Below are 27715 nucleotides of genomic sequence, written 5' to 3'. Positions count from 1 at the left end.
CCACAGCATCCTGCAGCAACATGCCATCCCATCTAGTTTGTGTTTAGTTGGACCATCATTTATTTTTCAACAGGACAACGACCCCAAACACACCTCCAGGCTGTGTAAGGACTGTTTGAGCAAGAAGGAGAGTGATGGAGTGCTGCATCAGATGACCTGGCCTCCACAGTCACCTGACTTAAACCAATCAAGACAGTTTGGGATGAGATGGACCACAGAGTGAAGTCAAAAGGACCAACAAATGGTCAGCATGTCTGGAACTGCTTCAAGACTGTTGGAAAACTATTTCCGGAGACTACCTCATGAAGCTCATTGAGAGAATTCCAAAAGTGTGCAAAGCAGCAATCAAAGCAAAGGGTGGCTATTTTGAAGACTCTAAAATATAAAACATGTTTTGACTTATTTCACACTTTCTGTTTACTACATAAATCCACGTGTTCATTCATAGTTTTGATGCCTTCAGTGAGAATCTACAATGTAAATAGTCATGAAAATAAAGATAAACCATTAAATGAGAAGGTGTGTCCAAATTTTTGACTGGTAGTGTATATCCTGGTGTTCATTCTTCAGTCGGTCAATCGGTAGTAACTGTTTGTTCAGATGGCTGACTCATGCAGCTCATCCACACATTATGCAATAAGGGCCTAATGCTGTCTGTTATGGAATTACATTATGATTTTCATTGTAAAATAGATTTAAAACAATAAAAGAATAATAAAGGAAATACATGAAATGATAGATATCATGTGGAAGTGCTGTCTCATTTACAGGGATAATTGTGATAATTAAATTGTTGACATCTGATTATTCCGATGGCCATTGATAAAAATGTCCAACACTCTGAGCTGCCCAAAGAGGAGTTGAGGGCTGTTTGCCTGGAATATTTGGCAGAAGTGTCACTGACAAAGACGCAGAGCAAACTGATCCTGTAAGAACGTCAATACTAATGTGTTTCTGAATCAATCTGACCTCAGAATTAGCTCTCAGGTAGTTTATTAAGAAGTTTACAGAGAGTTTCACTTTGGTTTAAAAGTATGTGAATATACTTATGTGTAACTGTGTGCTAAATTATGTTCAGGCATATGGGTTCTGTAAAGCGTCTTGAGAAAATTTGACCTGTAATTGGCGCTATATAAATAAAATTGAAAGGAATTTAATTAAATCAAAATGTGATCAAATGTTGTTATAGGTTCCAATTACAGGCAGAATTGCTTCAACCGTATCATGCACAAGTCATTATATTGTTGCTCATGCTGAATACATCATTCAAACTTTCACAGTGCAGGCTGGAATAAGTCTGTCAACCTCTCAGCTAATAATTTTAACAAAAGCAGAATTGGAGTCCTAAGCAAAGCTGAGGTCTAATCAATGAAGCAACATTGTGGGTGTGAGGTAGAGCTACTTCACTGGTAAAGACATAAAAACAATCTAAAGAGCACCAGCATTAATAGATCATACCTCACAGGAAAGAGATGTCAGAAGATCTAATGTTGGTCATTTATTTTAAAATAATGATGCCTCAGCAAGCCATCCAGATTCTAAAAGGTAAAACTAACGAGTTATGACTGTCACATACCAAACTCTACCACATTACCAAAACAACATTAGTCAAGCAACAATTTAAAATTAAAGATAAAAATGGTAGTATATTGTTTTACCGACCAATAAATGTGGATCTGTCAGTCCTCGGTCTTGTTTCTCCATTATTCAGGCATCATCCATTGTACTGCAACTGTAATCAAAAAAGTTTTGCAAAAGAAGTGACACAACTGCTATTATTTTCCAGTTTTCATATTTTCATTGTCATTTTCATTCACGTGCCTGAATTTAACACAAATAGAAGAAAAAGGCTTTGAAGCCCACATGACCTGTTTGTAGTTTGCTCTCACTGCACATATTCTGACTTTCACCTTACAGCTGTGGTGCCACAGTAACACAGCAAATGTCACAATAGTTAATGGAATCCATGCTAAGAGCCTGTACTGAGAAAGAGCTAAGTGGCTTACCCAGTGTGCAGCAGCAATCACAACACTGGAGCCATGCACTGAACCCTAAACTGATGTTTTTTGTGGCTGTTTAGTGCAGGAAATATAAAATATCATGGTCAACATACTGCACAAGTGCTTCAAGCTTGAAAACTGAGGTACAGAATACTGTAGCAGCTGTGTGTTGATGACAGGAGTTTAAATAAACATTGCATTCAGATTATATTGCATGCAAAAGATTCATGAAAGAGCTTTGGCAGCCTGAGAATACTGAGTTGCTCTATTAATCTTTCATTCTTCCTTGAAAACACTATAAACAAAGCATCATCTGAAAAAGAATTCCTGCAAAAACAAAGACTATTTCAGAGACCTGTTGAAATAAATGCATAAAAAATATAATGATGTTTTAAAAATTAGAAAACCAAAGTTGCACTGACTCCTAGCAGTGAACTTTGGCCTGCGTTTGAGTATTATTACTAGAAGCTAAGAAGCATTCGTTTAGTTAGATATCCACCTTGTGGTTAAAATGTGGTACTGCACTGTTTAATAAGCTCTTGTACACAGTTTACCCCAAACATGGCAGTTTGCCACCAATATATTATATTAAATCTGAATGTCAGCATGAACACACAGTAGTCTGTGGGTCAACATTACATTACCTCTGGGCTAAACACATCAATATCACATTTTTATTCACAGTTATTTTGCAATATTGATCTATTCTGCTGGGTTTGCCACAGCGTTTAACTTTAGGTCGACCAGAATGCATTAAATGCCGATAAAGCACTGATTGCTGCTGCTTTAAGATTTTATGTGATTTGTTGCAATAATGTTTTTAATAAATGCTACATGTCAGAGGAGCAGAGACACATGCAGTACTACAGGTTAAAAAGATTACTTTTATTTATACCAGCCTTTGATACCAGTTTGATATTTGTTGGTGCTGTTTTATGGGCACAGACCTGCAAATGTTGTAATTAATATTGTCTTTGGTGGTAGAAGCCTGGAGTATTGAGATTCAATATCACACTTAGTCTGAACTCTACTACCCAATGTTTGTTTGATGACTGTGTGAGCACAGCTAAAGTTTACCTGCCTACGCTGATCAGCAACAGGCATCAAATAAAACAGGCTACTCATTTTCTCCTCTTTATATCTCTATTAGAATTCAAGTACACTAAAATCTCCGAGGTCTCGCGTGCCTCCTGAGATCTGCAGTGATGGTGGTGGACATTTCTTTTTTCCCCCCTTTTTTTAAGCTGCACTTCATGGCCTCTTCTCCTTTGCAGAGATATTGTCCTTTCTTCCTGCCACCCAGCACACACGATGAGATTCCTCAGCGCACACAGTCACACAGGCTTTTAGACACTCATTAGCCCCTACTAATACAATAAGTGTCACCTTCCATTACATGGTGCTGTGTTGGATATCAGGATTGGAAACCCACCAAATCTCTACACAAGGGGTGCTACCCCCTCATGCATGGCATTGTCTTTCCATCACAATGTTGAATTGTTTACTCTTAGGCTAATGTCTGCTAAAAAATTAAACGTATACACTTATTATTGATAAGTGCACATACTAAGACATTTGTCTGACGTAGAAACCATCTCGCAAACTCTCTAACCAAAGTGATACACATTCCTTCATCGTGTGGATCTTCATGTTAACTTTGGGGTTTGTTTCAGAGCAGGCAGCTGGTTAAGAATCCACCGTACCCCACCCTATTCAAGCCTGTTGTCTCGCATATGAACAGCACATGCAGAGTTGTAAAAAATCTTAATTAAGACTCTTAATTCTCCGTGCCGTCGCCTGACCGTGGCTGTGGGCTCACGTGAAGCACTTAACACAGCAAGAGGTTGGACAGGGACTGCAGTTTTCTTGGCCTTCACATGCCAGAGTGTGAGGAAACTCTTTCTGTAATCTTCAAAAACAAAATAAGCCAGCTATAAATTTACTGCCTGTGCACATATTTTACTTTATATGCAGTAAACGTTGCATTGCTGCCATTATGAGCAACCAAAACTGATAGATATCAGATAAAATTTTGTCAGTTTCTGAAAACTCCACATCTAAAAATTTATTTACGAGTAGCTCAGACTGTTTTTCCATACGAAGGAAATGTGAATACACAAGATTACAATAGCACAGCGGTTTTTGTGTTACATTGATGGTGTGATATTTCTGCAAACAAAAAAAATATCTTTCATGCTAGAGTCCAGCCTTGCCAACAGGAATCTAACTTGTTCACAGGACAGTTTTCAAGCACATGCTAATGAATTTTCCACATTACACCGAGAAGCTACAGTATGCCGTATGTCGCCACACTGATAAAAATATAAAGTGACAAGTGCTTGGTGCTGCAGAGGTGATTTCAGGGTTTTGTGTGCAGCCCGCAGGTTCTGGGGCTTCTCCCTCTGAGTGGTGGCAAAGGGCATGTGGTCCTCTGCGTGCAGCAGATGCCCCGAAGAAGACTTGCGACAGATGAGTCGAAAATGAGCGTGACATGTGTTAAACAGGCGAAGCCCCACAACACTGACATTTGACAAGATGATGGGCGTAGGCAATCATTATTGTCTCCACTTAAGCAAGCAGTAAATATTCAGTGGTGATGTCTTTGAAAGCAGAAGCCATAATACAAATCAGCTTGACCAGATTTTCATCACTGATTGAGGAGTTTGAATAGATGGTGATCATTTGAGAGACCCAGCGTTTAAGCGGCTAAAAGCCTGCTGGTCCACATTGAAGATTCTCAGATGGAAGTAATGCTAAAATGGTTTCAATAATAACTTTAGGATTTAAATTGTACTCATAAGAGTTGATGAATTCCACCCTCAGACACTTTTACTCATCTCCAACATCCTAACAGACCTTTGACCTCGGTCCTTCCTGCCCAATAAAAGTACCAATGTGAGTGAAGCATGGGGAGGAACATGCCAGGGAGGTGCCCCCCTCCACCCCCCTGTCCCTCTACCCACCCTCCAGAACCATTTGGACCACAGGGAATGGGTTAATCACATTAGAGGCCCAGAAGAGAGATGGGAAGTAGACAGTACCGTGACAGCCGGGGTAGCACTGGCACGACTAATCCCGTTAGGCCGAGGAAAAAGGGGGACGCCATCGCGCCTACAAGGCTGAGAAAGAAAAAAACATTTTCCCAGGAATGAGTTCACCTGTATGGTAACACAGAGAAGTTGGCCTGTTGATGCCTATTAGAAGAAACAATTGCACTTGGCACATACAAATGTTTTTTTCATGCTGGGCACCACTTTATTGTCAGCGCCTGAATAAAAATCAGCAGCAGACAGTGGCATTGCATGAGATCCTCTTTCATGCCACGGTGAAGCAGCCCCTTTCAACCCACTGCTATCAGTCTCTCAAACAGTGAGAAGATGGGGAGGGGTGCTGTAAGAAGGATAGGGCTTATTTCATCTGCCATTGTAAGTGCACCCGAGTTCAACCTTAACGTAAACCTTAGCAGGCAGGATATGAATAGGATGCTCTCTATAAAAATATATCCTGCTGGGTAATCCGGCAGATGGCCACAGCAGCGGACACTACAAACGAGGCTGGCCACTGCAGGGGTAACAGGGAAAGTCCGATCAGCAGCCACTCTCCAGCCTGGGAGATGTGGAATCAAGATTCTTAACTCCCCTTAGCAACGCTGGGAAACAGAGCCGTCAGTTTAGATCCATCAAGTTTCTACTTAATCTCGCCCACCATTTTTTCTCTCCATTTTCTCTTTTTTTGTATCTTCCCCTTTTGTTGTGGGGATTAAGCCAAGTGGTAAAACAGTGATTTAATGATCTTTCCATGGCTATGTGCACCACTTAAACCATGAGACAAACAAGCTGAGGCATTCTAAGAGTCACCCCCTCTAAAGGCGGCTGCTCAGGAACTGTGAGGCTTTTGATACGGCCTTAAGCTCCGGCTGATTATTTTTCCCACTGCCGTGTGATGTGCAGCGCTCTGCTATGGGAAAATTTAAGGTTTTGTGTTTTGTAAAGGCCCATTGTAAACAGGATGAGAAGAAAACAGTTGGATAATATGATGATAGCTTTATAATGATAAGGTATGGTGAATTTTAATGATTTGTTAACGCAACAAAGAAGCAGCACTGGTAAATTTAACCATCATCACACTAAATAATTTAAAAATTACCAACTATAAGTATTTTTTACAGGTGATTAGATCTTTTAATCAGTTAACTAATGTAAATTTTAAACCCCCAAATGATTCATATGACAGATGAAACCTTTGAAAAATGAAAACGTGGACCTTGAGTTGAGTTGTCAGTCTAAAATTGTTATTATATACAAGGTCGGTTGAGAGTTCCTGACAGTTGTATGGAAAAAATATAACAGCTACTGAGCTTGCATTTCAACAGAGTAAACTCTTTCTGTAAAGAGTTGCAGTAAATTCATATCATATATTCATATGATCAGCAGCAGGGTCTATTTAATTACAAGATATATTTATTTCAACATATTTTCTTCATGCAAACCTCACATTTGTTTCGCCTGCACAATAACAACCAGTAAGTCACATACACATAACATACTCAGACAGAAACTCCTGCCAAACAGTATTATTTAGGAATTCACAGATATATGAATCCATTGGACTGTATTTTCAGACTGTCTTAAATGTTATACTGAGAAAATCATCTGAAAGGACAGATGCCTTAAACCACAGATCATCAACTCATTTACATGTATTACCTGCAATAACCAACAGATGGCACCAAGTGAAAAGTGAAAGCCTAGGAGCATGAGAGTACTACACTACACAATGTCTTAATTTTTGCCTAAAATTTGCAAGAGCAATGTCATTTCTTGTATTTCTTCACCTAATGCATTAAAGATGTGTCAGCATTTGGTAAAGTTTAAAAGGGTGCTATCAAGAGTGCAAGAATGCATATAAAGGCATATTTCAGTAGGTTAGAGCATCATTAGATCATCACTGATATGTTTTTTGGGAAAGCGCCTTTCCTGGCCTCAGAAGTCGTATTCAAGTTCTACTGTTATGACAAGTAAACTAAACGTCATGTAAAATCGGTGGACTGCTTCTTTAATAAAATGCTTGTACATGTACACTCTTAAACCTATTCCCTTCGCTTAACTAAATGCACGGTTACAATATTTAAAAAAATCTAACTTAGTCATTTAGATAAACCTTTTAAATTGTTATTCTGCGGGGTGGGCTGACATAATAAGTAATTGCATTAACTTAATATTGTGTGGTAAAGTGAACTAACATTTTCAGTTGGTTGGTTAAAAAATAAATTCAAGTTAAGGTAACCTAATGGGCTATTTTTGACATTATTTTTCCAAGTCTCCTTCCCTACTTTAACATGCTTGGACAATATGATAATTAAAAATAACTTAGATTGTACAGAGAAAAACTAATTCCCCTAACTCAATGTACTTTGTTGGTTGAACATAGTTTTATTAGAAGTTACCATAACAAAATTTGAGCTCAACAATTATTTTTTAGTGTACCAGGCAGCTATGGAGGCGTTATAGATTAAAATTTTAAGCATATTGAATCAGTGAATGAAATCTCTCATGATTCTGCCACACAAGGACACAAAAAGTAAAACAAATCCCAAATTATTTCAGCACCTGTGGGTGCTTTGTTTATGATCAGCCCCCCTCCTAGACTCTCTGCATTCCACTGCATCACCATCATTCATCACTTAGCACCTAATGAACACCAGGTCCATCTGCTTGAAAGCCGTGGTGACAACCGTGTGGATGAAAAGCACTGAACCCTCAATTATAATAATGACATCTTTAGAGCTCATTCATGATTTTAACAGAAACACTGGACTTTTCTTTTGATACCGTTAGTTTAGATTACCACAAAGGCAAGCATGAAAGGGAGTGTGAAATTATACACTGATGCTGTGTTACTCACTCTTAATGGGTAATAACTGCCAAGGCATTGGCAGTGATCAATATAGAGTAGGGACTAGAAAGCCATAATAGGAGGACAAATATCAGAGGAGAGGCAGTCTGTGTGTAATGGATGATGGAGGTGTTAGTGTTTGGCCAGTGTGCAGTAAGTGGGTAAGCTGGTGACAGTGTGAGACCAGCAGGGTCAATGATGGTGATAATGGGGAGGGTAAATACTGTATTGGGGTTAATACTTCTGAGCTGGCTAAGAGATTATGGCACTGTCTAAATTATGGAAGGCCCCTCAGTGTATGCTCCCAGGCTGATTACTACAAAAACAGAAAAAGAGCTTTCAAACTACACATTAAAATGCCTGATTAAAAAAACAGAGTTTAATTTTATAATGAAGTGGGGAAATTCAACATGAAACTTCATTCAAAAATATTCAGTGATTTTTTTTTTTTTTTTTTAATATATTGAGCATCTCCTCTTGTATTCATTATTACTCCACCAAGGAACGCAGTGGAGTTATGTGACAATCTGTGTTGGTTTGTCTGTCTGTCTGTCTGTCTGTCTGTTAGCAGCATTACTCAAAAACGGACTAACAGATTTGGATGAAATTTTCAGGGAAGGTTTAAAATGACACAAGGATCACCTGATTAGATTTTGGCAGTAATGCAGCTTACAGTCTGGAGCCACAGATTTGTTACAGATTTCTGTGTCATTGCAAGACAGTGGCACGTCAGCTGCCTGCATCAATTCACACAGCCCGCTACATATTTAGGTCACGCGATTCGGTATCCGTACATGATGTCCACATGCATAACACACACCTGTACTCACCACAAAGTAATGTTTTATTTATTCATTTAGTTTGTGGGTAGATCTATATTAAATGGCCAGATTCTATGTTGCTGTGTTTCTGGGACATTAATGAGCAGTACTGGGTCACCACAAGGAACAGTCCTGGCTCCATTCCTCTTCACACTGTATACATCAGACTTCAAATACAGTACTGAGTCCTGCAACATACAGAAATACTCTGATAACACTGCTATTGTGACATGTATCAGAAATGGACATGAAGCCAAATACAGGGATCTGATAAGTGCCTTCAGTCACTGGAGTCACACAAACTGCCTGCTACTCAACACCTCAAAGACAAAGGAAATGATCATAGATTTCTGCAGATCCAAACCCCCTCTTCAGCCAGTGAACACTTGTGGCGTGGACATCGAGGTGGTGACATCGTATAAATATTTAGGTGTACATCTGGATAATAAGTTGGACTGGTCTAAAAACATAGACTTCATCTACAAAATGGGGCAGAGCCGCCTCTTTTGCCTCAGAAGACTCCGATCAATAGACATCTGCAGTAAGATGCTGCAGATGTTTTATCAGTCTGTGCTGGCAAGTGTTCTGTTTTATGCTGCAGTCAGCTGGGGGGCAGTATAAAACACAAGGATGCAAGGTGTCTGAACAAACTGGTTAAAAAAGCTGGCTCTGTGGTGGGAATCAGATTATCTGTCTGCTTCAGAGCAGACAGTCATGTCACAGTAGGGCAAGGAGGTGGTGTGATGATGATTGCTAGAGAAGATATCTCGTCTCAGGAAATGAACTTGACAGCCAACCAGCTAGAATACACAGCTGAAAGGGTCATGAAATGCCAACAAAAATCAACATTGTTACTCTCTACAGGCCATCATCTTTGACTACACCAACATTCATTTCCAGCCTGCAAAGCCTCATGAAATCCCTGCCGACAGATGTCCTAACCATCTCCACGGGGGATTTTAACATCGATCTCATTGAATCCCCATCACCACATTTTTACCATCATGGAGGACTTTGGTTTTGCCCAGCAAGTGAGAGTACCTACCACAGACTATGGTACATTATTGGACCATGTGTATGTCAACAGAAAACACTGTGTACAGGTGAACACTGTAAATATGTATTTCTCAGACCACGATACAGTGTGTATTTCTTTGAAACTATAATTTTTATGTTCATTTTGTTACTTTACTGATGTGTTTGTTGCAATTACATATTTTGTAGGAAGGTGTACTTCTTTTATGTCCAACTGTGTAGAACCTGTTTATAGCAGAGTGAAGTGTTACTAATTTGCCAAGTAACGCGGTGGAGGTTATGTGACAATCAGCGTTGGTTTGTCTGTCTGTACATCTATATTAAATGGCCACATTGTGTGTTGCCATGATTTCTGATCACCAATAACTATGTTGCATTTATATAAAAATTGCTGCATTTCTGACAATGCCATATGGGGGAATGAACAGCCTTGGCGGAGTACTGCACTCTCTGAGTGCTTTTGTAGTTTTATTTTACATTTACTGGACTGTAGATATTCTGGACTTCTGAAAAATTGTGGAATTGATACATTCAATCCCAGATTAAGATCAGGGCTATATTTTTCATCCCTGGATAACTAAATTAGAATATTGACAATTTAATGTGTCTGAACTTTTTGATTCTTCAAACGTCAAAAAATCTTTTGGGACTGCTGACTGAGCAACAAGACCGAGATGTTTTCTTGTAAATCCCATGAATGAAATTATTTACATACAGATCCCTCTTAAAGACACAACTGAAGAACATTGATATAGTGATGATTTTAGAAGACAATATGTATGTTATTAAAAAGTTATTATGGTCTGTTGCTATACTTCGAACAATTTGCACGCACTTCCTGATATTATACAAAATAAAAGTTTGGACATTCAACTAAAATAACTATTTACATTTTGAGATATCATGGGCAAAAGACGAATTCACCTGAGAATTTGTGACTGTAAAATGGAGTCAAAACAGTAAAATATGAATTTGTAGTGAAAAATTGAATATCTACAGACGTAATTTCCTGAGAACAGTTTTTCCATTCAAAGCTACTTCTTGATAGTTGATAGTTCAGAAGACTCTCTTGCATGTCTATTGGTGAGAACCTAACCAGTCATGCACTAGCATCACTTCTGATCACATTCACCAGTAATATCTTATGTTGTGAACTAAACATGGCAACATCTAATAAAAAGATCATGTCCTTAAAATGTGGTAACAAGAAAAATGTTGCTCTCTTAGACTCCAGATTTTTGTTTATGTCAGAGGTATCTACATGTGCATGTACCCATAGACTGCATGGAGTCTTAGTAAGGAAATGTGTTTGATAAACAGATTTTGATATGATCACAGTGATTCAATCATATGCAAACGGCTGTATTTTTACTGCATTTTTGTACTTTGAATGGCATGAGAACCTGAGTTTTAATCTGAGTCCTCAGAGAAGAGGTAGGAATTGAGGTCCTCCTCAGGGGAGACAGGAGCCTCCTCAACGACTTGAATATTCTGCTTGACAGGGAAGCATCTGGGCATGAGCTTTCTCCCAGTCTAAAAGAACAGAAGGACCAAGTTTTAAGTGTCAGTTTACTGGTATGGAGAAGAAAAAAAAACAGATCAATTCAGCATTTTACAAAAAGCTGTAGCTATGTGAAGCTTGGTCCCTCTGTTTCAGAAAGATAGTATTAATGTTTTTCCAAATTACAAGTTTCTCATGACCACTGTGATGGAACAACACTCTAATGAGCTGTATTCTACCAGATGTTCTCCACATCTACAATTTCCTTTGGGATCGATGAACTTTTATCTTATCTAGTGGCTCAAATTATACATGCAGCATAGGATGCAGTTAAAGTGAATGTGGAAAAAAAATATTCAGAATGCAAAAAAAACATAATACAATTTCACATACTTCTACATGTTGTATGCATCTATTTTAAGTTAACTCACAATTTTCTTAGCTTCAGGCAGAGATCTTCTAAGGTACTTTGCTAACTTTTCTTTCTGTTTCGCGATCTCCAGCTGCAGCTTTTCCTCATGCAGCCTGGAGAAGGAATCGCATTCAGGAAGAGAAGAGGTTTTCACATGACTTTGGAGAAACTTTTCTTCTTCCTTAAAGCTGAGGTAGGAAGTCTTTTTGTAATGTCATTGGACAAAAAATCCCTACGAACCATTCAGCATATTGTTATTAAAATGGTCTGAGAGGAAACTAGACTGCTGCACCTCCTCTCAGCTCTGATTTCAGGCTTAGAAAATGTAATCTATGACAGGAGGCTTTGGACAATCGTAGGTGTTCACCCAGGTCAGGTGAGTAGTAGTGTAAAGTATACAGTATAAAGAGTAACAAAGTCCACAATGGGAGCAGTACATGGTGGTGCAATGATGTAAACAGAGGAGTTTCAGTACATATACCTTTTTTGTTTCCATCTCTGCCAATTGCATATTTAAGTTGCTATGAATTATTACTGTACATTGTATTTTTATCACTGCAATGAGGACACTACTCACTAATCTACAATGTGTACTGCAATAAACAAATAAATTATCTAAAAAACTCTATAGTCAGTGACAAACCTGTTCCTCCATTCCGTGTTGTTGATATGCTGCAGTGTCTTAAATGTGTCTTCAGGGATGCTCTCAATTTGCTGGAGCATTAAAGACATACGGTGCTCAGCATTACACAGCTTCTCAGTGATGCTGAGGTCCGTCATCCAGCAATCGACGAAGCACAAATGCACTTCTGTCACCTTCTTATCCACTGCATCCAAGATATCCTGGAAGTAAGAATATTGTTAAAAGAGGTGGGAAAAAAACAACAAATAACAGAAGATCTGGGATCAAAATTAGCACGCTGGATTTATGGGTGTTATTGCTCCATGGGTCTAGATTGAATCCCAAAGTGTGACTTGTTGATTTGAAATAAGGTGATGCAAAAATTGCAGCCAGGACATTGTGTTTCCTTACCCTGTCCTGTATTTTTACTGCCTCGTGGAGCTGAACCTGCTTTCCAAGCATGACAGCTCTCTCCTGTTCTTTGACAATTCTGTCCTTCATGTTACATACCAGCGATGGTAGCCTCTCTTCCAACTCTTTCCTTCAGACAGAGAGAGGATAGGAATGTTGTGTGTCTTTCAGGTAAGTTTTTCTGTGTGCAGTTTATCCCACGGTGCCTTATGTGCTTTATGTTACAAATTTCTATGCTTTGATTTAACCCTTTTTGTTTTCTTTTGAAATGTCAAGCTTTTTTATTGTTGTATCATTTGATAAAGCTCATTCTTAAAGCTGGTTTTCTGTGTTTCTTAAGATATACTGTATATGATTCTCACATTTTCTCTGAGGCTAACTCAGTGGTCTGCTCCAGTATGTTGTCCTCACCGGTGGAGTTCTGATTCTGAGACAAGTTCAGGTCTGTCAAATCTGACAACAGACCCACCAGCTGCTGGGGATTAGAAAAGTACTCCTGCAGAAAGGAGGGACGAGATACCACAGTGTGAGCACTGCAAATAAACACTCAAGATGAAAAGATGTTGCTTGAGTGGTGTTTGATCTTAAATTCAGAAAACCAGACCTCATATTCTGTGCTGTTCACATCCAGGGTAGAATCTGGGACCCTGAAATGGCAAAGAAAGCAAGTAAGCTCAGGAGAAGTTTAAATGTAGAGATGTGTGTGTGTGGATTGTTATATGGCAGAAGGTTTTCTGTGTAGCTTTCTTTATCAGCAGCAAAAAAGATATTCAATATGATAATAAAAAATAACAAGAGAAATAAAATAAAGTCATTAGGTCATTAAGTCATTATATTTACATAAAAATATGGTGGGATGTAAGTAAGTAGATTTACTCAGATACTGTTCTTCTGTTTTAGTGAACTATTTCAATTTCAAGCTATTTCATATTTTCTGCTGCACCATATTTCAGAGGGGAAACATAGCTTTTACCCAATCACAATTATCTGAAAGCTTCAGTTATGAAGCTTTCTCACATAAATCATCTGACATGTATATTATTTTTATATCAATATTGTTATAAAACATTTTGTTAACTTCATTTTTTTGATTAACTGATGAGGCAATAGGCCAAAAAAAAAATGAACTGGCAACTACTTTGATAATTCATTTGATGGAGGATTTACTGTAAATCATTTAATTTGAGGCTTCAGTGCTGAGTGTGTTCTCTTACACAGTGTCGCTGTAGGCTGAGGACAGTGTGGGGTCTTTGGTGGAAGGCAGCACTTGACCCAGACTGGACTCCAAATCTCTCTCCGAACCTGTGCAAATGTTATCATTCCTGCTGAATATGCAGTTCAGTCTTAAAGGTCCAGATATGTGAATCTCTGCGGCAAAGATTCTGACCACTTTTTTTTAAAAAAGATGTCACTTGCAAAACTCCACTGCGGTAACTAATTACTTGAGTCACTGCATTTGTGTTGCAAAAGATGATGCAACTCAGATCAGGTTTAATTTTGTAATACAAGGCAAAGATCAGTGGATAAACTAGCACCACTCTGGCCCTTATACTTCATTTGTATTCAAACTTACCCTTTCTAACTACTCTCTTTTGAGGTTCAGACTTCATCTCATTCTGATCATCTTTGTTAATCAAGACTTTGGCTTTCGAAGTCTCTGCTTCCTGCAGAAGCAACAGATTGAACAGAAGGTTCTTGTAACTCTTATATTTATTCAGGACTCCCTCTGCGAATTCACTGTGCAAAGAAAAGACTTGATTTAGATCCACATCAGCACTACTACACTGCAAAAATAATCACTGCACATTAAGACCTCCGAATTTCTCTCCATTGTTTCAAGTTCTTGTCCTTGCACCTGTTGGCTAATCACTATATACACCTAAAAACATGGACAGTGTGCACATGTTGCTACATTTATTAAATGCTACCTTTCAAGTGTCCCATCAGTTAGCTTCTCAATCACAGCATCCAGCTCCTCTTTAGCCTTTGTAGCTTCTGCATAACTGACAACAGAGACAAGTTCTAATATTACCAACACTGGAAAATGAGTATTTCATTCAGTATTAAGATAAAATAACAAGTAATCATCTACTTCTTATCTGCAGATTTCTTCTCAAAATCCATGATAAATTCTTCATGGCTGCAAACTTCTGCCTCATACATGCATGCAAGCATTTTGATAAATTCATTCTTTCCAGTAACGGCCTTTTGAGTCTTCAAAATCTCAGACTTCTCCTTCTTCAACTGGGCCTAAGGACAGAGGGAAATATAGGGAGAATTTCACATCATGGACAGATAAGTCCCGACTTAGAGTGACTTGGCATTGGGAAAGTGCAAATACTGGATGGATGGATGGATGGATGGATGGATTGATGGATGGATGGATGGATGGATGGATGGATGGATGGATGGATGGATAGATAGATAGATAGATAGATAGATAGATAGATACTTTTTTCATCCCATTGAGGAAATTCAAGAAAAAAATATTCTTTGTCAACTATGCACATCGTTTAGTCACCAAAACCTACAAACAGATGCTTTAAAACATTTAAGAAAACACACAACAATGGAGCTTTGCAGACTTGCTCCCGGAAGAGTTTTTGGCTTGTGTTAGTAATATAAAGTAGAAATAGTTGGTCATATAATTCATATGTCACGTGTTTCCAAAGTTCAAATGCTGACGTGTTGTTTTGCCTGTCTAACATATATAATACCACAAAAAAGAAAAGCAACACATTTTGGTTTTAGACTGGGTCGTCTTTCCCCTGCTTCCAGTCTATCCTAGCTCTCCTTGCCAAAGTGACATATTAAGTAAGGCTCACATCAACATTTGATATATGTCTTTGCAAAAAAAGTGATCTAACTTTCAAAAATATTCCTGTAGGTTAGCTTAGGTTCACAAGGCTGTACTCAAGTGTTTGTCTGTAGTGGAGAAACAGCAAAGTTATTTGTGCTGTATTTTCACGGCAGCACAATGAAGCTCATCGTTTTAAGTCCAAATGAGGTTTCAAATGGTTGATATCTCAGAAATAGGCCTCTGTTTGCAATTTAGTGATTCCATCAGTGTCTGCAAAGGCAAACTAAACACATTACTGCCTACAAATTATATGTAGAATGATTTATTAGTTTATTTGTCTTATTTTGATCTGTAGCTTTATTTTTTCTAATTAGCGTACTTGCTTTTTATATGGTAAAACTGAACTGGCATCTTTAGGAAGTTATGGGACCAGCTGGTATTAAGGAGGTTATATGTAAGATGTGAAATTTTGGTTTACATAACGGCATCAGATTTTGATTGTCACAAACAGCAATTACACTAACAGTTTAAATAACCATTTTCAGATATGTATGTATCTCACCTGGCTTAAAGGAGGGAATGTTGACTGTGAGTGAAGCTGTCTCTACTGATCAACATAATCCAATATATCATTATTCTTCCAGTCAAAACAATCAAAATCTCTGCATTCAACTGAGCACAACTGTTGACCTGTAGCTTCTCCACCTCATTCAGTCCAGCTGTATCACTAAAATAAGACTCAATAATTCATTTACCTCTGTCAATGCTTTCTGAGTATTAAACACGACGAGATCCATTTCACTTATCTTAGTATTGCCTGAGGACAGAGGACAGATCATTCTCAACCACTCCAGTCAGCAATTCGTTCAAGCCAAATTTAAAAACTTTACATTTTTCTCTGCTCTTCTCTCTCTCTCCACCCACCTGGTTCAGGATTGTCATCTGTGTGTTCAATAAGGAGGACAGTGTTTTTCATTGTCTCCTCCTTTTCCTCTTCCTCCTCCATCACCACTCCTCTCAGCTCTTTTGCCAGACTATCAGTGTCCGACATTTCAAGGTCACTTTGTTCTGACTCCATCTCTATTAATTCACAGAACAAATGAAGAAAAGGTGCAAATCAAAGAGTGTAAATAATTGTCTTCAGCTCTATTTTCCACAATGATTTAGTCCTATAGTCCGCTGTGAAGCGTAGCAGCCTCTTAAAACAGTTCAAATCCAAACACATCACACTTCCTTCCATCATCTCTCTCCTCCAGCTATCAATTAAAACATGAATTAATGCTAATAAATACCCCTGAAAATCAATGTAGTTACACTGTTTCTCATGTGTGAATCGCTGCATTTTGCTATGACAGAGCAGACACTTACCTGGCTGTGGTGATGACATCTCTGAGCTCTATTTTGCCGGCTGGTGCTGTACTGGATCTGCAGGTTAAAAGAACAAACTGAGGATGACAAATCTTTGCATAATTTCTTCATATTCTCTTTAAAGAGAAAACAATGAACGTCTTGTGATGAGCTACTCTGTTCTTTTTTCTGTTTTACATGCCTGTGAAACATCACATTATAAAGTAATAACATCTATTTTTCAATTCTCCATAAGCTTACTGTAGAGCTAGCATTAGCTGACATGGCTATCGTTAGCCTAGCAAGCCACCATAGCCAGTTAGCCTACCAAAAATTAGCAACAAGCTAGCAGCAAGTTGAAGCAAACAGGTTTTTAGACATTCTTTAATTAAAAAATAATAAAAACCTTATCAATCTTACTCTATATCACTCTTCAACTTTATCACAGACAAATGCTGAACTTCAAACTGGGCTGTTTTGACTCAGCTGTAGTCATGGCAACTTCTTTTCATTTTCTTTGGTCACATCACAGTTTCTTTATTCTCTTAACCATAACACATCCCATGTTAAAAAAATAATAACCTTTATAATAATAAACTTTATTTACATTACACTTTTATTAACAAAATTACAAAGTGTTTTACAGAAGTAAATATAATTCTAAAATAGCTAACAGCAAAAAAATGACAGAAAAATCATTAAATATAAGTATAAAAGCAGCAAGAGAGCATAAAAACAAAACAGGAGGGAAAACAAAAGAGACCATCAAACACAATATCAAAAATTCATGAAGGCCTTTCAATAACAGGGTGTTTGAAGAAGAGGTTTAAAAAACACTGACGACTTTGCCAGTCTGATCTCAATAGGCAAGGAGCTGTGACTGATGCCAGGACAACGTGCATTACAGTAATCGAGGTAGGAAAATGAATTTATGTATAAACTTATGCAAACCAGTGATCAGACAGGAGGTCAATTCTTCATGTCGTATATGGTAATCACTACAGCTCATGGAGGTGAAAAGCAACAGAGGTCAAAGGGGAGCGGCAGAGAGGGATGATAGCTGAAGTGTGCAGTGAAGCTATAATGCCGGCAACAGTCAGGCATCACTTTTAGCCAGCTTATTATCCCAAAGCAACCAGAAGACACCAAAGCCCAAGATGATGGTGGCACAAGCTGTGGCGTTTGGACATACACGAACTTTCCCCCCAGCTGCCACAATTGTGCACATCTTTAGAAATCAATTTAAAACCCACATTCTTCTCTGTCTTCGTCTTGACTTAGCTTAGATTTTTTTGGATTGTGCACAACTTATCTATACATCTATGTTATTATATTATCTTCTTCTCCTCATTCTTTCCACTAGTTTTCTCAACGGCTGCTTGCTTGCTTAAAATTGCTCATTCATACAAAACACCCACCACCAATGCAGATTACATGGAGATAGTTGGATTAAACAACATCTCTGTAAAACAAGCGATTCTCCTGTAATAACTGTGAGATACAGTTTCATGGTGTGCCACTTATAAAGATTTAAGCCCCCATATCTGGGTTACAGATGTGGTGAGGGAATCCCAATCCAGATTATACCATCTGTGAGGGAAAAGAAAAAAAATGGTGTACATATATATGGATGTGTGTGTGTGTGTGTGTGTGTGTGTGTGTGTGTGTGTGTGTGTGTGTGTGCGTGTGCGTGTGCGTGTAGCTTTCAAATCAAATTCTGAATGTCTCATTTCACTGCTAATCCAGTCGTACCCACTGAGGTTCTAGCCGACTGGCTGGGACTGACATGCTGCTGTTTATGCCAAGTGAGTGATCTAAGACATGAAAAGGTGAAGCAGATTTTACAAAGCATGCACACAAAACACACACACATAACCACTCAAAAACATCTGTAAAACATCAGGAATAATTATGACATTGGAGGAACAAACTGAAGGGATATGTAAGATGTACTTTTAGGCTGCAGCTAACAATTATTTTCATACTTTTTCATCATTAATTGATTAGTTGTTTGATCTAAGAAATGTTATAAAATAATGAAAAATGCTCAAAAAATGCCCTAAAATGTCTTGTTTTGTCTACCGACATAAAATATTCAATTAAGGGAAAAAAAATTAAATCCAAAGAAGCTAAAATTAGAAAAAATGTGACTTTTTTTCTCATTTAAAAAAATCCTCAAACTGATTCATCTCTGATCAATATAGTAATTTAATAGCTGATGACTAATCAATTAGTCGATAAATTGTTTCAGCTCTAATCCAGGTTAGGGATTTAGTTTTGCAAATACTAAACACTTTGCACATTCAGGGTTCATTTACTTCATTAATCACTGTGCCAGTCTGCAGAAAATGAATAAACCGGTTTACCACTTGTCACAAAATCATAATTTGCATTATCTGTTCTGTGTCAGACAGCAAATTGAATATTTTCCCGTTTTTAAGTCATGTTTTAAAATAAAACAAGTAATTTATTTGGTAGTGTGATGAGCATTTTTGCTTTTTCCTGATGAGATTCAAATGCATTAATTGAGCCCTGATCAACGCATCAGTAGATGACATCATAAAGCGCAGGTTTGGTTTGATTGCTTGTTCTTCTAGAAAAAAAATCATAAGTTGCCATATTAATATCCAATTCATAGAAGGCTGGCAGCTAATGTCCTTTAAAATAGGACTAATGCATCCTGGAATAAAGCGGCGGATGCCAAACGGCTGCCATGACGGCTGTGATTGGATAACGGGAGTAAATCTGCGGGACAAATCCTCTGGAGGCTCAAGCTGTGATTTGGACCAGAGATTTGTTTTCAGAGTGAACTCCGCCCTGCAGAGATGACTGTCAGCACACTGAGGACTGCGGCAGGACACCAAGGAGTCTCTTTAATTTGGATGAAGCTGCTTCGACTCCACTTTGACTTTGGCTCTTTACCTGCGTGCTGACGTGAACAAGACGTACGTCGAACCAACTGACAAACAACAGAAACTCTATGGTAAGAAACGCACTGTTATGTACTAAAGCATCTTCTGGAGCGGCTGATATATTGTTATACGTGTCATGTTTTGTGTGTGAGTGTTGGAAAAATTACCTTTTGTTAGTTGTTCAAACTTTCTCTCAGGAAAAACCCAAAGAAATCGGAAGTAGCTAGCTTAAACACGGTGACAGGTTACGGTTCTGGGTCCTGCCGCGCAATGAATTATGGGAACGTCACCCTGGAAACAAATTTTTTTTGTCTGTCCTTATAAATGAACTTAATTCTCTCACATATGCTTTACTAAGGCCTTTATTTGTCATCTGAACCACTATACCTTAGCTACCACAATATATTTATTAATATTACATTCTAATGTTTAGTCAACTAGCTTGGGAAAACAATTAAAATTGAAAATGACAACGTTATCAATGCAACATTAATATTTAAAATTCTTGTATTTTGAATCATGCATTTGTATTTAATGCCCTTACATGAAAGGAAACCTTCCCTTTTCCTCTGAATCTAACTGTACAAGTCTGCATTGAAATTGGTATGTGTGCTATATTAAGAAATTTGATTGATTTCATTTGATATTTCTCCCCTGTCCATACTTGCTACACAGAGATCCAGCTCTTATAGCAGTTTCTGTGCAAAAAGGAATTATCTAAAGTGCATCTGAAGCTATGAGGCTGCAGCATTATGAGTCAGGCAAATGAAGTGCGTATTTTCCTCTTATCATAAAGTCTTTCTGATATGAAAATCCCACCTTTGTGCTTCCACGGACAATGTTTCCCCTCTGAACTGCTGCAGAGGGGTAACAATACAAAGTGGACATTTGGTACTAGCCTTTAGATACTTACTTAAATCATGTATAATTAATTAATACTTTCATAGATTAACCAAAAAAGGCTCTGGCTGTATACCACATTCAAGCCCTTCATTTCTCTGTAACCATCTATTCATCTATACACAGTTTAATCCTCATTAGGGTTGTGGGGTCTATCACAGTTGACTTAGGGTGAAGGCAGGGGACACCCTGGACAGATCACCAGTCTATCACAGAGCTACACAGAGACAAACAAACACACTCACACCTACAGGCAACTTAGAATTACTAGTCAACCTCAGCATGTTTTTGGACTGTGGGAGGAAGCTGGAGACCTGTAGAAAACCCACACATGCACAGGGAGAACATGCAAACTCCACTCAGAGAGATCCCAGGCCCAAGCCGGGACTTGAACCGTTGATCTTCTAGCTGCAAGGCGACAGTGCTAACCACCAAGCCACTGTGCAGCCCTCTCTATGACCAGCAGAATAATAATAACCTGAGTACAGAAGAACAAAAATACATTTATTGTTTTGTATCAAATCAAAAAGAAGCAAAAATTTGCTAATCTGCAACTGATACAATAAACCTAAGACAGATGCAAACTATTTATAGAGTTACACTGATTGAGTCATCCAAATTAAGTCAACATACACAGCCTTTACATGAATTAAGGATTAAAACTCGGAATGTGTAATCTCATGTTATGGTTTATTTTAGTTAAAAATGCCACTGTGAATTTTTTTGTGTTGTACCCCCTTTGTAATATAACATATTCTAATGTAGCACAATGGTGCAAATATCCTCATAAACTATGGTAGTTGTGGTCAGTTGGTGTTCTTACTGTTGCTGGTGTGCTAGCTTTCCCTTACCTGTAATCATAGACCATGCCTTGTTTCCAATCCATTTAATAAAAACATGCAAAGTGAATTTCAGATTTGCTTAAAAATTGGGACATCTGTTGCCTTCTCTCCTCTTTTATCACAATCAGCTTGCTGAATAAAACAGCTGTAGCTGAAAAGGTGACATCCTTTACAAAAATACCCAGTAACGCACAATAGGTGAACCACTTTGACAGATGGTGATAAACTGGGACATTTAACAGCAAGTGGTGCACTACACAACACAGCAAATATAACAAAACTTTCAAAGGTTTAATTTTGATATTGTTTGTCCATTACACTTTTTTTTACCCCTCCTTTCAAATTAATCAAATCGCAAAAGGATAACAGACAAAACAAATGTTAAATTCAGGAAAATAAAGAACTGCAGCTGTTATTGTAAAATATGCAGTTTATATCTGTCATTAGTGTTCATTTTCATGTCGCCTGTGAAATTATCAACATACAGAAATAATGGAAATCATTACTGTAGCTATTGGTGGGAAAATGAATAACAATGCAGAGGCAATTATGTGCATTAACCTGGACCCTATGCTTAATGCACAGGTCAGAGCACCCAATGCATTTAGACTCCATGTTTCATTGCCACTGTTACTGCTTGATGAATATGGATTAATGTGCTGATAGGTCTTCTCTGCAGGTTGCAGCACACAGTGAGTTGTCAGCTCTGTTCTCTGTCCCCCAGCAGGTGCAGTGGCTGAGATGTGAGAAGGGGTCATGCCTCTGGTCAAGAGAAACATTGAGCCTCGGCACCTGTGCCACGGTGCCGTGCCTGATGGGATTGGCAATGAGCTGGAATGTGTAACCAATAACACGCTGTCTGCCATCATCCGTCAGCTCAGCAGCCTGAGTAAGATTCAATCGGTTCAATTTCAGCAATGTTTGCATCATAAAATGTTACTATAAATGATACTTTTTAAAACTGACATCATTACAGGAGGGAAGCTGTATGACCAGTCTGCTTAGTAACTGGGATTTTTCCTACATAGAAACATTTCTGATGTCCCCCAGAGAGATTTTTAGGTACCCTTCAAAGAGTTTTCAGCCACGACCATAGGAAAATCACCAACAAAATAACAACTGAAAATAAAATATATATTTTATGTTTTTGAGCAGTTTTGTTAATTGTAGTTTATTTACTCATTTCTAAAGACAGTTTTCTTCATCAGAGAGTCACAAATAACAGGAAACTGCATAGATTTCTAGCAAATGTATGCTCAAATATGGTTATACAGACCCATTAGCTTTACTCTACACTCTTACTATCATGTATATTCACAACCAAAATGCCCATTATGAGCCATAAAACTCTCTGGTAGCTGTCACAGGAACAATCTGTCAAGTTCTGCCACATTCGAATACAACTGTACTAACTTCGTAGCAAAATCATTCTGTATTAGAATGAAACACATTCAGTAAAAGTCACTGGAAAAATGTGCTACATGGCTAATTTCTAGCATGCAGTGTCAGTTCAGTTTTATTTTTCCACCCCATTCAGACAAACACAAAACACGCTGAGATTTAGGACATCACAAGTTGCGGCTTAAATACAACAGTGGATAAATATTTCTTTGTTTGTTCTCAGAGGATTTGACTTATTGACTTGCATCCATTTAGCGTTAGAAGTGCTTATATTTTCTTAATCCTCTAAAGGTGATTATCGGAGACCATCAGCATTACATCCCAGTGTGTCTTGATTGTTAGGCTTTTAACACAAAAAGCAACATGGGCGATATTAAGGGCAACACTTTCATCATCTAGCTGTTTCAGTCTGTGTGCATTATTGTTCAACAATGTCATCAGCGCTAAAATCTATTTGATGTACTCTCTAATCAGTCATTCAGTGCAGAAACAGAGTCATTTAAATGTTTAGTGTTGCAGTGTCTCTGTAAAGGTTGCTATACCTGTGTGTTTTAGTTGGTGTGAGTTGCTGTGGAGGGAGAGAGAAAAATGTAGAGGTGAGAGTGAAAGACTATTTTAGAAAGCAAATTTACTCCTGACATCTGGGGCTAGGATGCTCTGATTAGTGTATATGTGCGTTTGGGTGTGTTTGTATGTGTGGATTTAGTGAAGTTACAGGAGCTTAGAGCTTACTGTGAAGCTTTGTATCACAGGCAGATCAGATGGAGAGTAGGTGGGCGGAGACACGACGACAGGCAGTCTAATGATAGTTTCCACATTAAGTGGATGTGAGCTGCTTGACATATGCACCCTGCATGCTGTAATGTGCAGCAACCAAACACTTTGTGCAAATGTATAATCCAGAGCAATAAAAGTGATCCAGAAATTTATAAAACTATAGATAGTTGGTACAGTGAATTTTTTGTTGTCCATTTCTTTTAGTTTTCGCGTGTCGTGCAGTAAGCTGCTCTTTTTGAGATTTGACACCTGTCTGTTGCAGGTAAACACGCTGAAAATGTATTTGGGGAGCTTTTCAATGAAGCCAACACGTTTTATGTGCGCGCAAACTCCCTTCAGGACCGTATCGACCGCTTGGCTGTTAAGGTCACCCAGCTGGACTCCAGCGTGGAGGAGGGTTAGTCCACTGGAGAGCATCTGACTGTTAATTCAATACTTTATCGTCTGTTCTGTTTCTTTACTCTCGCATGCTTCGTTTTAATTCTCCATCTTGCTGTTTTGAAGTCTCTCTTCAGGACATTAACATGAGGAAGGCGTTCAAAAGCTCTGCCATCCAGGACCAGCAGGTTTTGTCGAAGGGCAGCACTCCGAACTCTGTAGCTGACTTGTACAACGGCAGCGACAGGCCTCCTCCCCTCAGCACCCTCACGTCCTACAGGTACTGCACTTTTCATCAAAAGTGACACATCTGATCAGTTTACAGTTTCAATTAATGTGCCGTGTTGGAAACTGTTTAAATACAGAGAGGATTCCACTGATGCAATGAAATTTTACTCGGACCCGTCGTACTTTTTTGACTTGTGGAAGGAGAAGATGCTCCAGGACACAGAGGACAAAAGGAAAGAAAGACGGAGGCAGAGGGTGAGAGCACTTTCTTCTCATCTTAATGTTTATGTGTTTCCCTCAGCGGGAGCTTATTCATGCTTTGTCTCTCCATCCACCGTTTCCAGGAGCAGAAGCGATGTGTAGAAAGCAGCACCCTTCAGCGTGAAGTGAAGAAAGTGAGAAAAGCTCGAAATCGTAGGCAAGAGTGGAACATGATGGCGTTCGATAAAGAGCTTCGTCCAGATCACCGTCATCCGCAGACACTTCGGCGAGGAGCATCGTCTGAGGGCTCGCTGTCTCCAGATGGCAGGTCAGTGCTTTTTTTGTTTGTTTTAGCTTTGAGTGTGTACCTAATTTAAAAAAAAAAGAAAAAAATCAAACATTTCAGAAAAGAAAAAGCAACATTTATCTTCAAAACACCTCTTTAAAAGATTGTGTAACTATATTTTATGCAGAAATGTGATAATTGGGATGTAGATTGGGGACTTTAACTGAAATCTAAAGTTAGAGAGAAATAAAATCTTAAAATCTTTACTGTGTATGTTTGTGTTGGAGAGGGTGTAGATCTCTTTCAAAGAATAGGACCATGTGACTCAAATAGTAATATATTTGTTGTGTAAATGTCCAGCTTAGATTTTGTAACAATAAATCTACCGTCTGGACTGCGGCGGCATCTGCATGAGAATCTCTCTCTCTGTCTTTCATTGTTTATCCAGGCCTGACCTCCTCGACTACCCGATCCCTCCGCTGCCTGCCCACGCTGCTTGTAACTATGCCAAGTCTCATGATTACGTTCCTGGGAACCCAGAACCCTCGCCACCTGTGGAGCATGAATACCACAGCATTGATGTCAACTACAAGAGGGTAACCTACGCCACAGCAGAGCCGCATGCTGCAGACCCAATGAACGGCTCGATTCGTCTTGCTGCAAATCACAAGTACGTGTGTTTGTTGTTTGCGTAATCAGAGAGAGATTCAAATATAATATCACTTTTCCCTCATCATCAGCATAATCCTCTTTGTTTGTTTTTTTTGTCAAACAGCTCTGTACCCCCACCTCCTGTCCCAGGCCCACCAATCCCATCAGCTCAGACGGCCTTTGGTTTCCCTCTGGGTGCACTACCTCCAACGCCGCATAATGGAGTTTTGCATGTAGGCCCAGGCTGCCCGCTCCCACCAGTACCTCCTCCGGGGCCTCGCATGGTCCCTCCTCCCCCAGGGCCCCCGCCTCCTCCTCTTCCTCCCCCAGCTGTACCCTCACACCTATCAGGCCACAGTGAAGGCGGCCGAGCTGAGACTAAACCTGTGAGAGATGCGAGAAGTGACCTGCTGTCTGCCATCCGCATGGGTGAGTCGGGGATCTGTTTTTGTGCCGATCAGATAAATGCCGATATGATGGAACTATTTGCTGCTATGTGCACAGCCTCCGCTGACAAAGGTGTACAGTATTTGACTTGATTTTATTATATTTGATCTCCTATTAGGCATCCAGCTGAAGAAAGTTCAAGAGCAGCAGGAGCAGCAGAACAAGCGGGAGCCAGTGGGGAATGACGTGGCCACTATCCTTTCCCGACGCATTGCGGTCGAGTACAGTGACTCTGAGGATGACTCGGAGCTTGATGAAAACGAGTGGTCAGACTGACGACACGCTTTACTGGATCTTCAGAGAAAACCAAACAAAACTCTCAATTTGGCTCCATCTAGTGGACTTTATATACTGAGCCACTGCTTCATCTTGTATTAAGAAGTCTGCTCTGCCACTTTAATATTTCATTAGGACATTTCATGACTACGCAGTTTGCACCATTGTTCAGAAACAAGTGAATATTCAGATGTACTGTACACATATTTAAAAAGGAGATTGATTTTATGATTATTAAATGTTCCGTTTTGTACTGTCGCTGGAATGTGAGCCATAAGTTTTGTAACATTGTTATTCTAAAATGCACATTCCAATGAAATATCCTGTTGTAATGACAAATTGATACCTTGAACATACCTCCATACCTATAAGTACAAGTTGTCCCTGCACTCTGCCTTTTTCACTGAAGACATTCTGACATGCCACTGTAAACTAAGCACAGGTATAAATAATACATGACTGGCTGAATTCCATCTAGCTGCTTCAGTTTCAGGGTCTTTGTATCGTGCGTGCTGACTCGTTGCCACACCACCATGGCTAACTGGGACACCTGAATAGAAAAGAGTTGATGTTATTAGTAACGTGTGTCCCACCTTTTCATACTCCAAGTCAAATTGTTTGTAATAAAGGTCTATTGATTGTAAATGAGTGCAGCACTGTAAAGAAAAAGTTTAAAAGACTTTTAAGTGTTTATTTTTAAAAATCATTTTATGCAATTTAAGTCGGTGATAATATTTTGGACTAAATGTGAAACTCCCTATATTACGTGTTAGACATTTTATTGCTACCTCAATTTGTGACCATTTCGCTGTCCCACAGTATGTGTAGTCGGATATCATGAACAGTCTGGATACAGTTGTGTGCTGCCATGAAATTATTATTATTATATGTTGTGATGTGTCTTGGAAATGTGGACATGTCATTAAACTTTTCAAGATTAGACAGAAAATCATGCTGCTGTCTTCGTCCTTGTATTGTTCCTTTTTTATCTTTCCTAGATTCTAGAAGTCAAAACCATCTTGAAGTGCCTAAAATGCACTGAAAATCATGATGCATTGTAGTCCATGTGCAGAAATATTTCCTTTCTGTACACATGACAACAGCAAAGCACTGTTAAGACATGCCAGTCCAACTCTGATAGCTGTTGCATATGTTTTTGATTAGTAATCATTTGTATCCTAGCGATGGCAGATTATCTCAGAAGAGATGCAACTCAGTGATTATGGAAATTAGGCATAGATACTTTATTTTGCTTTTCAGTTTTACTAGGTAGGTCTAGTTTGCAATTAAGAATTATGAGGTTGTTAAGCTTTCAAATTGGTGTAAACAAATAGGAAGAGTGCATGGTTACTATCTAGGTAAAAGCTAAAATCCGTAGCTACAGAGCTAAAATATAAATTAAGTTGTAAAGATAAGGTGACAGGGCCTTAGTTTATTTAAAAACTGACACCGCCATAGTTTGTGAATTGAGGTGAACCTTTCGCGTTGATCCAGCAGAGGTCAGTAATGCATTTGGTGTGCACATCAACAGAACTTGTCGTCGACTACGAAACTGTTTGCCCATCAGACGCC

The 27715-nt window shown here is 38.8% G+C and overlaps 2 protein-coding genes and 1 long non-coding RNA gene across 5 annotated transcripts in view; 2 read left to right on the top strand and 1 right to left on the bottom strand.

The window, feature by feature from the left end:
• The window catches only part of LOC129350512 (uncharacterized), a 78641-nt gene that overhangs the window by 22654 nt on the left and 28272 nt on the right, over positions 1–27715 (top strand). The gene's annotated exons all lie outside the window — the stretch shown is intronic.
• LOC111587181 (coiled-coil domain-containing protein 38-like) lies at positions 576–20021 on the bottom strand. Of its 2 annotated transcripts, XM_023297033.3 has the most exons (14): positions 19924–20021; positions 16866–16922; positions 16422–16577; positions 16253–16314; positions 14790–14947; positions 14626–14700; positions 14271–14434; positions 13912–13999; positions 13302–13344; positions 13060–13193; positions 12698–12827; positions 12308–12507; positions 11684–11777; positions 6476–11284 (listed from the first exon to the last, which is right to left on the bottom strand). In XM_023297033.3, the coding sequence occupies exons 2-14, from the start codon at positions 16882–16884 to the stop codon at positions 11162–11164; spliced, it is 1446 nt and encodes a 481-aa protein (XP_023152801.2). In that variant the 5' UTR covers positions 16885–16922; positions 19924–20021; the 3' UTR covers positions 6476–11161. The 2 variants fall into 2 exon arrangements, with proteins under 2 accessions (XP_023152802.2, XP_023152801.2); XM_023297034.3 differs by lacking the exons at positions 6476–11284; positions 11684–11777 and adding an exon at positions 576–1732.
• Positions 19623–27092, top strand: wasf3a (WASP family member 3a). Of its 2 annotated transcripts, none has more exons than XM_023297037.3 (9): positions 19623–19827; positions 22226–22387; positions 23939–24073; positions 24181–24334; positions 24420–24537; positions 24627–24811; positions 25218–25439; positions 25545–25849; positions 25986–27092. In XM_023297037.3, the coding sequence occupies exons 2-9, from the start codon at positions 22255–22257 to the stop codon at positions 26141–26143; spliced, it is 1410 nt and encodes a 469-aa protein (XP_023152805.2). In that variant the 5' UTR covers positions 19623–19827; positions 22226–22254; the 3' UTR covers positions 26144–27092. The 2 variants fall into 2 exon arrangements, with proteins under 2 accessions (XP_023152805.2, XP_023152804.2); XM_023297036.3 differs by having other exon boundaries at positions 19624–19827; positions 22223–22387.

This window comes from Amphiprion ocellaris, chromosome 14 (genome assembly GCF_022539595.1).
Source record: "Amphiprion ocellaris isolate individual 3 ecotype Okinawa chromosome 14, ASM2253959v1, whole genome shotgun sequence".
NCBI classification, from domain to species: Eukaryota; Metazoa; Chordata; class Actinopteri; family Pomacentridae; genus Amphiprion; species Amphiprion ocellaris.
The sequence above is the reverse complement of the archived record's forward strand: the minus strand, read 5'-3'. Positions and strand labels throughout refer to the sequence as shown.

Bases quoted from the DNA above. Each gene is read 5' to 3' on its own strand.
- LOC111587181 (XM_023297033.3), bottom strand. The intron at 14,701-14,789 runs GTAGATGATTAC...CTCTGTTGTCAG, and splicing joins AAGAAATCTGCAGATAAGAA to TTATGCAGAAGCTACAAAGG. The intron at 12,828-13,059 runs GTGAGAATCATA...CTCTGTCTGAAG, and splicing joins GAGTTAGCCTCAGAGAAAAT to GAAAGAGTTGGAAGAGAGGC.
- wasf3a (XM_023297037.3), top strand. From the start codon at position 22,255: ATGCCTCTGGTCAAGAGAAACATTGAGCCTCGGCACCTGTGCCACGGT. The intron at 22,388-23,938 runs GTAAGATTCAAT...TGTCTGTTGCAG, and splicing joins CCGTCAGCTCAGCAGCCTGA to GTAAACACGCTGAAAATGTA. The intron at 24,538-24,626 runs GTGAGAGCACTT...CACCGTTTCCAG, and splicing joins AAGAAAGACGGAGGCAGAGG to GAGCAGAAGCGATGTGTAGA.